Here is an 11,363-nt window from a genome sequence, read left to right on the forward strand (position 1 = left end):
CCACCACTACCACACCTATCATCTTCTACCACAGACCCATAATCATTCACCACTACTACACCTATCATCTCCTACCACAGACCCATAATCATTCACCACTACTACACCTATCATCTTCTACTACTGACCTCATCATGTTTTTTCCCATCCTCATCATCCTGCTGTCCCATCACATTGCCCCCCAATATCCATCATCTTCTCCCACCTTCCACCAATGATCTCCCCCTTCTACCAGGGACCCCAATGTTATTTCTGCCCCCTTTCTTATGATTTTAGCTGTATGGGGTCTCCGCAGAGGGGTGCCATGGGGCTATCATCCACAATACCGTGGCAGTGTGGGTTTGTGTGGGCGCTCACCAGTTCTGGCATCTCTTGTGTATGGAGCTCTCTGGTTGGTAGGTCTGTCCTCCATGATAACACAGACACATAGCGGGGGGGACACACTGTCCATTATCATCCAGCACCAGGCCCTCCGGACAGTTACATCCAGCCACGCAGCCACTTATCTCCTGGCATGACACGGCTTCATTCAGGCGGAGGTCAGCACAAGTCTTCTTGCAGGAGGTGGAGCATTCCGTGTACACCTGGCCACCTGTACATCGGACCGCTGAGGAGAAGAAAACAAGTCATGTGACTGAAGACCACCAACAAACCCCCCAGCCTAAAACGTGGCAGCAGAGAGTACAAGAGAACTTTATTGGTGCGCCTAACATTGACAGAATTGTTGATGAACTTACGACAGAAGGTCTCATTCCTCCAGTGCACTGCGGAGCCCTCCTGGGCACACTGCCTGGCATATGCCGACACCGCGCTGCACAGACAGTCCTTGCTGGAAGAACAGCCACACACGTCAAACAGACAAAGCTGATGGAACGGCTCCCACTCAACCACGTCGTGGCAGATCTGCAAGCAGAAAATATTCAACTCACCCAACAAATCCGCCACTGAACCAACTGCTATAAACTGCAAAGTCAGAAACATTCTACTCGGCATTCCACAACCAATGCTTGCGGTTACCTATCCACCAAAACAGAACCATATTGGGCTCAACCCACAAGGCTAGTTTCCTCTAATATGGCCGGTCCGTTCATCATGCCACTCATATATTCTGAAAGGCTCCATTCACCGGGGTGAATACCACACCTCTGCCAATGTGGGGCTTGTGGCCCTGAAAACCATCCAGTCATTGGTCAGAAGTGGACCTGCACTTAGTGGCACGTGGCTGGCTTATCTTTCCCTGGACCAATCACAGCACCAGGCGAAGGGAAGTCTCCCAGCACCAACTTCCCTTTGGGTATTTAAATGCCGGTCCTGATAAATGACATACAATACGATCTTTACCACCAGCCACTAATGCATGTAAATGGTGACACACACAGAGCAATATAACCCAGCTGAAGGTCTATTGTGTGATACCTCCCCCATCTCCTAGATTGTAAGCTCTGCGGGGTGTCACCGTCTGTATCTGTCCGTCATTTCTAACCTCTATTTATTGTACAGCGCTGCATAATATGTTGGCGCTATATAAATCCTGTATATTAATATTAATTGATGCAAAAATGAAAACATTGTTTGTTTTTGTCAATGAAGTCTTTAGCAGAAAATTATAAGGAGACACATTAAGGATTGTAGATAAAATACTTCATCCATCCGTGAACTGATTGCAATATCTGCTGCGGACAAAAGCTATTTCCACTGTAACACCTGAATGTCACCCACAGGTGGCGCTCTGCTACCTGTACCCCACATGGGTCTCTTTATCCTCATGAAATATTTTGTCTTCTCTAACAGGGTCACCCCATACCTGGAACACGGAGCTTGAGATGACGGCACACACTTCCTCTGCAAATTGCCTCCGCTGTGTGTACGTGCCACATGGGTCATACATGACAGATCCCACATCTGGGCATTCCCCCGACACCTTAAACTTATTGGCAAAGGCTGCGGCACTGGTCTCAATATCGCCTTCAGGAGTGGTGAAGTCATCGTTGTGGTTCCAGTTGTAGGTGCCACACAGCCCACGAACCTGATCAAAGGAAAGATAATTCATGTAGTTGTGTGGCAGTATATCTGCTCCTCAGACCCCCCACAGACCCCCCGAACCCCCCAGACCCCCCCACAGACCCCTCACAGACCCCTCACAGACCCCCCACAGACCCCCCGGACCCCCATCCCCTGGCTCCCCAAGGATCCTCTCATCTTACATACAAGTTGTTCTTACCAGGGCCCCCCCTAATGGTGTTCTGGGGCCACTTGGCAGAGCCACCAGTCCTGCCAGGGAGAGTTATGAGCCTGAGATCACCTGACTGGGGGCATTATGATAGTTAGATCACCTGACTGGGGGCATTATGATAGTTAGATCACCTGACTGGGGGCATTATGATAGTTAGATCACCTGTTTGGGGGAATTATGATAGTAAGATCACCTGACTGGGGGTATTATAATAGTTAGATCACCTGACTGGGGGTATTATAATAGTTAGATCACCTGACTGGGGGTATTATGATAGGTAGATCACCTGACTGGGGGTATTATGATAGGTAGATCACCTGACTGGGGGCATTATGATAGTAAGATCACCTGACGGGGGGTATTATGATAGTTAGATCACCTGACTGGGGGCATTATGATAGTTAGATCACCTGACTGGGGGCATTATGATAGTTAGATCACCTGACTGTGGCAGTTCCCCTATTTACCAATGCCATATATTATAGGAGATTCCAGGATCCAAGGGCTGGTCGGATGGCTGGGTGGGTTGGGGCATTTTGTTGGGGCCCGGATGTACTGCTGGCCCTGCACAGGATACCCCTACAATACAAATCTGCAATTCTCTATGATGGTTTATTTGTCACCTCCCCTCCCCCACAAAGGTAGATAGTTAGGAATCAGTAATAGAGTCTTGTGATTGGTGTATTTTCTTTCAGCAGGGGGCGCTCTACCTTGTTGGCGAATGTTGGTTGCAGGGTGATATAAACAGCAGGGAATTCCATATTCCAGAGGAGATGAGCCCCAAATGTCTGCAGGAGGAGGAAGGAGGACGAAACGCGTCTGACCGATAGATCGGGACTCAGGAAGGGCAGCGTCACCTCCTGTCCGTTCACTGTGGGGGGTCCTGAATGAATGGAGCATACAGGAAATAAAGCCGCCATATTGATTGATATAATGAGTCTGATTTATTAAAGTTCTGCAAAACTGGAGGAAACAAACTGTACATTCCAGGTTTTCTGGCTCACCCAGGTTCACCCATGATGTATATTCACCGGCCTAAAGAGATTTATCACATCAGGTCAAAACTTCTCAGATTTATTATCTGGGGCTTAGCAATCCCCTGCCCACTGCCACATTTCTCACTAGGCAACTATGAGATTTCTCACTATGGCCTAGAGTGGCACGGCAGCCAGGGGTGGCATCAAATCAGGCAAACCTCATCAAGAAACCAAGCTGAATGTGGTTGTTTTATTTGTGTGCTAGTGGTGCCTGTGACATGTTCCTGGCGGTGTCACTATGTTACTGATTGTGTCTCTGTGGACATGTTCCTGGAGGTGTCACCATGTTACTGATTGTGTCTCTGTGGACATGTTCCTGGAGGTGTCACTATGTTGTTGCTGGTAGTTTGTTGATATGTTTGTGGTTATTTCCCCCATAATATGGATAATTTTGTCAGATAATATAGTTGTATAATATGAAGTGCAGTGTGGGGAGCTGAGGAAACGTTACCTGAGGCTCGGAGGGTGACTGACGTCTTGTGAGCAGTGACGGTAACGGTGCGGAGACAGCTGACTGATCCCTGGCTGCCACACGCCTGGTTCTCCGCTGTGATCAGGAGCTTCCCATCCACATTATCCTGCCAGGAGAGAAACCATACACCTGTCTGTTACACCTCAACAACTGGACTGAGCTACCTTAAGTACTACTGGACTTCCACCAGGAACACCCCAATGACGGGCCCAAACCTGGGACACCCAAATTGATGAGCCCACACCGGGGACACCCCAAACAATGAGTCCTCACCTGGGACACCCCAAACAATAAGCTCACACCTGGGACACCCCAAATGATGAGCCCACACCGGGGACACCCCAAACAATGAGTCCTCACCTGGGACACCCCAAACAATAAGCTCACACCTGGGACACCCCAAATGATGAGCTGGGACGCTAAGAATTCCTTGGACAGTGGGGGGACCTACCTGCACCAGGATGTAGCCGCACAGCCCATGGAAGGAGAATCTTCTTCTATCGAATGTGACGTAATGGGGGTCACCGAGCACCGAGCACTCCGCTGCACACTTCTCCTGTGAACAGAGCCACCTTCCACCCCGACATACACTGCAATAATTAAAACAATGTGAGAAATCCACCAATATCTCAGATCCTGACACCTCGCTTATCAACCAATCACATCACATCTGACAGCTGGAGAGTGAGAGTCTGAATCTGATTGGTCGCTGGTACATGCTGCCCCTGACCACTATCAGACCTCTGTGTCATAGGTGAGGTCATGGAACTGAGCTCACCATTGGTTACACCTCTGGCGGATGGTCTCCTCGGGGGCGTATCTCTGTCTCCGGTGATAACATGGACACGCCTCCTCTCGCACGCACACACCATCCTCTAGGTAAAGTCCAGCCGGACACTCGCACCCACTGACACACTCGTCCCGGCACTGACCGTCATCGTAACTCCCCACAGAGGCGCAACTGGCGGGACAGGAGGACACGCAGTCCGAGTACTGCTTACCCATCATGCACTGCTTCTCTGTGGAGGATAAAATACTATGGCTGTAGACAGGAGAGGATTCTGGGTAATGATGACTCCATGGCACCCCCACAATACATACCACAGAAGCCGGCCCTACGCCACGTGATGGTGATCTTGTGTTGGGCGCACTCCCGGGCATAGCTGGTGAAGGTTTGGCATACGGCGGATGTCCTGTTCCTTGCAGTCGTGGCATCCCGACAATACGAATACAGACACGTGTCATAGAATCCACTGGGATCCACCTTACAGGGGAGAAATGTGGGATCACTGACCGCCCTGCACCCAACCTGCTAACATTTCCCAGAATCCCAATGCTCTTACCTTGTGGTGACACTGACTGAAGGGGGCGCTCTTACCTTGTGGTGACATTGACTGAAGGGGGCACTCTTACCTTGTGGTGACACTGACTGAAGGGGGCGCTCAGGAGTTTTCCGCACACGTTTTCAGCCTCCTTCCTGATGGCGTGTCTTCCAGGGAGGTCACAGCTATGCCCAACCTCTGCCACGTCATCACATGACCTCTGTACAACACATTGGAGTCAGTGTCAGACATTTATCACACTGACCAGTCCCTGATCCCAAGGAACATTATACCCCACTAGGTGGGGGATGGAAAAACATCAGCCAATCAGCTTTCTATATCTTACCATCCCCATCACTGACTGCTAATTGGTCACTTCTACACCTGCCACTGAATCAGCCCCCCAATCTGCAGTGTTGTAGGGATCATGTGACCTCACCTGAGTGCCAACTTCCCGGACTCTCCAGGAATTCCCAAATGCAGCGATGTTTGAAGAAACGAAGCCCTCAAAGCTGGTCAAATCATCTGCAAGCAAAGAAGAGCAACAGCAGGTAAATAAAATAAACGTCTAGTCCCTAATATATCCCCCAAATATCCCCTCCCCCTCCCAGCATGCGTTAAGTATGATCATGAGAGGGGAGAGACCTGTGGCCCCCAATAAACACCAAATTCACTTCTCCATCGCTCTTTATTGGTTGAGAGTCGGTGACACCACAAAATGTCCAACAGACAAATCGGAGACCCTGTGAAGAACCCGGAACCCAAAGCGGACATCGGATGAGACCAAAACTTCCACCCGGAAGAACCCAGACACCCCGGGAGCAGCAAAAAATGTAATCCCACGGGAGAGAGAGGAACCTGATCCATGGGACCACCGGAACCACCCAGGGAGCGGGAAGTCCAATCACTGGTACCGAGAGACCCACATGGCCCAAACAAGGAAGGGAGAACTGGAGCCAACGGATCTACCAATAGGGGCCCTGCCTGAGGTGAAGAGCAGAAATGACCACACGTAAGAAAGAAGTCCAAACACACCTGGTCCAAATACGGAACACTTCATGATGAGATCACATGATAAGATTACATGATCAGGTCACATGATGAGATCACATGATGAGATCACATGATAAGATTACATGATCAGGTCACATGATGAGATCACATGATAAGAGTACATGATAAGATCACATGATAAGATTACATGATGAGGTCACATGATACTGGTGATGGCTACAAGGACAAATATTTGGGGGGGGACAAAGGAAACCTCCAAGGTGTTCAGAGATAATTACATTTAGTGGGGTTCCCGGCGCTAAACATACATTGAAATCTCTGAGAAAGTCGGGGGATGGAAGGGTAACAATTTGTAATTTAAAATACCAAAGCCAGGACCCGGACGTTATGGAGCCACGGAGGGTCACAGAACCAGTCCAACCTATCCCCAGAAATCCTCAGGGCAGGAAGTCTTCCGGATCTGGCACAATCACATATTAGGAGAAGCTTCTGACCCCCCCAAATTCCCGGGAGAATATCCCGAGTTACACTTTATCCTGACATATATCTATGTCTCAGAACGCTCCAGGTACAGGGGTGGCCATGGGTACTTCTTGCACCCCATCTCACACCAATCTGTACCTGGGGGGATGGGAAATGGACATTTTTGGGTGAAAACTGTCATCCAGGTACCTGTGCCATGCCGTGCCCAGACATTTGTACCATGGGACCCCTCAGTGATTTACAGGTTGTGACAATTATCATTTACATTGCACTTTGTCATGTGATAAGACATGGCACTCTGGGTGTGGAAGGGGCCATCGGAGGGATGATATCCGGGGGCTGAGCGAGTGAAGGGCCCCGACCACAAACTGTAGGAGGAGTTACACGGGAAGGAAGGGACCTACAGGTAAAAAGGTGTAAAAGTCCACAGAGGCCAGAAAGTTCCCCCGGTGAAGGGAGGTGACCGGTAGCCATGGGGAATTTTAGGACTGGAAGGGGCATACAGAGGCAATATGGAGCAGCAGCTGGCATACATTTTTGTGTATCTGTTGTAAATCCTCCTGTAGAGGGCAGTATAATTCTACCCCAATACATTTCAAGCAGATTTCCTTTACTGATAGACAAGAAGCTAACACTCTACTCTGTGAAATCAATGCCCCTTCTCCCCCCACAGAGGATTACCATCTATTTCTAGGAGATCACAGCGCCCCCTACAGAGCATTACCATCCATCTCCAGGAGATCATAGCGCCCCCTACAGAGCATTACTATCCATCTCTAAGAGATCACAGCGCCCCCTACAGAGCATTACCATCTATTTCTAGGAGATCACAGCGCCCCCTATAGAGCATTAACAACCATCTCCAGGAATTTACAGCGCCCCCTACAGAGCATTACCATCTATTTCTAGGAAATCATAGCGCCCCCTATAGAGCATTATCATCCATCTCCAGGAGATCACAGCGCCCCCTATGTACTGTTACCTTCTGTCTTGTCATTGTAGATCCCACACAACCCGTTTGTCCTGTGCTGGAGGTCAGATGTCACCGTCACATAGACATTGTCACCACCATCGAATTTCACTCGCACCCCGAGACCGCTCTCTATGAAGACGAAATCCCCCAACCAGAGGATGTTAATTCCTGAAGGAGAGAAGACATCATGGGGTCAGCATCTGAGATGGGGGAGGACAATTCACTGATCACAGAAGCTGCACTACATGTAACTGGCAGTGAATTTACAGAAGGATTTACCCATCAGTCCAATCACTCCAATGGGTGAATCTTGTTGGGTGAAATGCTGGTGAGATGAATATCATATGAATCGGTAAAGTTTTCATATTTGTGAATGAATCTTGGTGAAGACGCTTGGGTGAATCTAACAGGACACCTCTAATTCATGGTGCTGACACTGCACAGGAAGGGTCCTTGTCATCTGCCTGCCCTAAGGGGGTCCCTCAAAACAAGTCCAAATATGGACAATGATGTCACTGGAAACTCCCCCCCAGAGTTCCCTGAGCACATAATCCATGTAATAGGAGATTCCTGGATGCTCAGCAGGGGCGGGATCACTGTCCTCAGACCACACCCCTGAGGGGAGATCACTGAACTCTAATGTATTCTATTTTATAGGGGGTACATGGCACATGTGCCACATCCCTAACCGACACCCCTTCTGGGCACTGGGGGTGTAACGCAAACCTGAGCCTATCGGCATCATTGTATTAGGTATAGAACCCCCCTTCCAAACACCCCCGATGCTGGGATGAATGTGGGCTGGTTCACCACGTATAGGGGGCTGCATGCTTGGTGAATCCTCCTATGGGGACACAAACTGTATAGTGAGCAGACATTAGCTTACCATTCTGCAGATGGGGGTCACCATCCGGGACAATAATGTCATTCACCGTCACCGAGCGCCCTTTCACAACCACCTGCTCCAACCCAAATATCATCCGCAGGGTCTGAGGGGACGAGAGAGAGAACGTGTCATCTATAGTACTGCCCCCCCCCCCCGGTGACACCCCCTCCCCCAGTTGACACCCCCTCCCCCCAGTGACACCCCCCCTGGTGACACAAAACACAAAACCCCCCCAGTGACACACCCGGTCAGATGATTACCTTGGGGCAGAGGCCAGTGCCTTGGCACGGCTCGCTGGAGATGAAGACCGCCCAGCTGCCATCGGTGGAAGACGCCAGGTTATAGACGCAGCGCCCATGGAAGTTGAAATGTTTGCCATCAAATGAGCGATAGTGAAATCCACCCCACATCACACAGGTGGCAAACAGCCTCCTTCTCTGCGGAGAGACCCCAAGGAGGGCAGTAGAGAGGTACGGCTTCATCAGGACCGGTGATACCCCATCTATCAATACCGGGGCAGAATATCAGAGAATTGACAGAGCTCACTGAACTGTTCATCACATAGCAACATTCAACATGCATACTGTGTGGTCAGAGAGTGGTCACCCCTGGCACGCTGTGTGGTTAGAGAGTGGTCACCCCTGGCACGCTGTGTGGTCAGAGAGTGGTCACCCCTGGCATGCCGTGTGGTCAGAGAGTGGTCACCCCTGGCATACTGTGTGGTCAGAGAGTGGTCACCCCTGGCAATGCTGTGTGGTCAGAGAGTGGTCACCCCTGGCATACTGTGTGGTCAGAGAGTGGTCACCCCGGGCATGCCGTGTGGTCAGGATGATGATCAGTAGTCCCCCATGGGTTATCAGTCACTCACCTGTTGGGGGCACATAGGAGCAGCTAAAGCAGGAGTCCGAGGTAATGTTCTCCCAGCTGTGACCCCAGGGGTGTGTGCAGCACTCCTCCATGCTCATCAGTGTCACATTGTGGGGGCTCAGAATGCCCTGACAGTTCCAGGTGGAGAAACATTGACCCAGAAATCCCATTCCTGCCACAAATCCAATAAACAAAATAAATTAAAGGGGTACCCCAGCAGAATAAAGAATCATCAGATACCTGTCCATGCTCTGATTGGTTATCAACCAGAGGTATGGGGTCCCTGGGGGTCCCATGCTATCACTCACCCTCTGTACAGTGGGCTCCGCTCCATCCCTCGCAGCAGGCCCGCACGGTCCGGTTCCACACAGCCGGTCTGGTGCTCTGTGGCCTATGGGACATAAAAACCATTTTATTGTAATATCTGGAGACACCACAAGGGGCAGCACAACAGCCAATCAACTCACTTGTAGATATAACACAGGGTGGAGGCCCCCAGCTCTGCGTAATAACCGGCAATGCCGGGGTCCCCTTTATGTGCCACCTTCATCAACGCCACGTCCAGCTGCCACCCCTCCAGAATATATTGGTACATCCTGGAACATGGCACTGACTGCTCCCTCCGGGGGGACACCACCAACTCCTCCGTCACCTGCACCGTCCGCTCGCACCACCGCCTGCGGGACCGAGAGAAACTTACTGACACGGAGATTTACTGACACACAGAGATTTACTGACAGAGATTTACTGACACCCAGAGATTTACTGACACGCAGAGATTTACTGACACAGAGATTTACTGACATGCAGAGATTTACTGACACGGAGATTTACTGACACAGAGATTTACTGACACAGAGATTTACTGACACAGATTTTTTTTAAACATTTATTATTTAGGGTTTTACAATAACAACCAAAGGGGGTGAAGAAATGGGAAGATGAAGGTAAGGGAGGGAAATACAGAACAGCCGGCATTGTATTACCAGTACGAGATATTGCAGCCATTCTAGAAAATATATAAAGCGGGGTGACTGGGCGTGTACCCCCAATATTGGACCCAAGCACAGAGCGTCTGGCAAACAATTCACACAGAAAGAGTTCACCTCGGTAAGGGGGGCAGGGATTCCCATGCCCCGGGGGTATTGGGGCCGGTGTGAGGGCCAGGAGGAGGATGGGGGCTGTGTTGGGGTGGACTTCCTATATCCAAACTTCTGGATCACCCAGGTGAGTCTCTGATACAAATATATTCTCCGCGTTCCCCGTAGCCAGGAAGTCAGATCTTCCATAAGCTGTATCTCCCCCCGGTGCCGTAACACCCGATTCCTATATCCTGGGGGCCCCTCCGGACTGATAATGTGTCTGAGCGAGGGCCACAAGCAGAGGAAACCCCAAAATATGTGACGTATGGAGCCGAGTGACGATTGGCAACGCCAACATTGATCCCATAATCCCGTTGGTGGAGCTTCCTTGGGATCAGCTGACTCCGGGATTGGATTCTGAAGCTGGATTCCTATGATCGCTCTATGGATCCATGTCGGAATTTTCTGCTCCTGATCCCTCTCCCAGTAATACTTCTGTCAGGGAATTCCGGGGGTGCTAAGGATCGGAGATAGGAGAGCTGCGCTGCTCCCCCATAGTCCAAAACCCCGAGACATTGAGCTCAGCTCCGCTCCCCCAGCCCCCCTCTGAGAAAATGAGGGGCCCTAGAAATCCCCCATGTATGCAGGGTAAGTGTGGCCCCCCAATACCGGGGGAAAGGCTGGGGTCCAAGGATGGGAAAAAGAGAGCATGGAAAAGGCGAAAGGATTTGTAGAGGTATCGGGAGTTCCCGGGCGTATCCCAGGGTGAATGTGATCCAAGGGATCAGGAGTTCCCAGGTGTATCCCAGGGTGAATGCGATCTGAGGTATCGGGAATTCTCGGGTGTATCCCAGGATGAATGTGATCTAAGGGATCAGGAGTTCCTGGTTGTATCCCAGGGTGAATGTGATCTAAGGGATCAGGAGTTCTCGGGTGTATCCCAAGGTGAATGTGATCTAAGGGATCAGGAGTTCTCGGGTGTATCCCAAGGTGA

General features: G+C 50.5%; 1 protein-coding gene across 1 annotated transcript in view; it reads right to left on the reverse strand.

Annotated features, from left to right (window-relative positions):
- Positions 1 to 11,363, reverse strand: part of LOC140332148 (SCO-spondin-like) — a 65,884-nt gene that overhangs the window by 52,114 nt on the left and 2,407 nt on the right. The window contains exons 2-17 of the mRNA XM_072413442.1: positions 9,755 to 9,964; positions 9,596 to 9,678; positions 9,289 to 9,459; positions 8,681 to 8,922; positions 8,421 to 8,523; positions 7,544 to 7,702; positions 5,504 to 5,589; positions 5,156 to 5,284; positions 4,844 to 5,006; positions 4,521 to 4,761; positions 4,194 to 4,332; positions 3,722 to 3,848; positions 2,944 to 3,116; positions 1,805 to 2,026; positions 738 to 903; positions 358 to 607 (exon numbers count right to left, since the gene is read on the reverse strand). Coding sequence (XP_072269543.1) covers positions 358 to 607; positions 738 to 903; positions 1,805 to 2,026; positions 2,944 to 3,116; positions 3,722 to 3,848; positions 4,194 to 4,332; positions 4,521 to 4,761; positions 4,844 to 5,006; positions 5,156 to 5,284; positions 5,504 to 5,589; positions 7,544 to 7,702; positions 8,421 to 8,523; positions 8,681 to 8,922; positions 9,289 to 9,459; positions 9,596 to 9,678; positions 9,755 to 9,964 — 2,664 coding nt within the window. The remainder of the gene's footprint in view (positions 1 to 357; positions 608 to 737; positions 904 to 1,804; positions 2,027 to 2,943; positions 3,117 to 3,721; positions 3,849 to 4,193; positions 4,333 to 4,520; positions 4,762 to 4,843; positions 5,007 to 5,155; positions 5,285 to 5,503; positions 5,590 to 7,543; positions 7,703 to 8,420; positions 8,524 to 8,680; positions 8,923 to 9,288; positions 9,460 to 9,595; positions 9,679 to 9,754; positions 9,965 to 11,363) is intronic.

This window comes from Pyxicephalus adspersus, chromosome 5, assembly GCF_032062135.1.
Source record: "Pyxicephalus adspersus chromosome 5, UCB_Pads_2.0, whole genome shotgun sequence".
Taxonomy (NCBI): domain Eukaryota; kingdom Metazoa; phylum Chordata; class Amphibia; order Anura; family Pyxicephalidae; genus Pyxicephalus; species Pyxicephalus adspersus.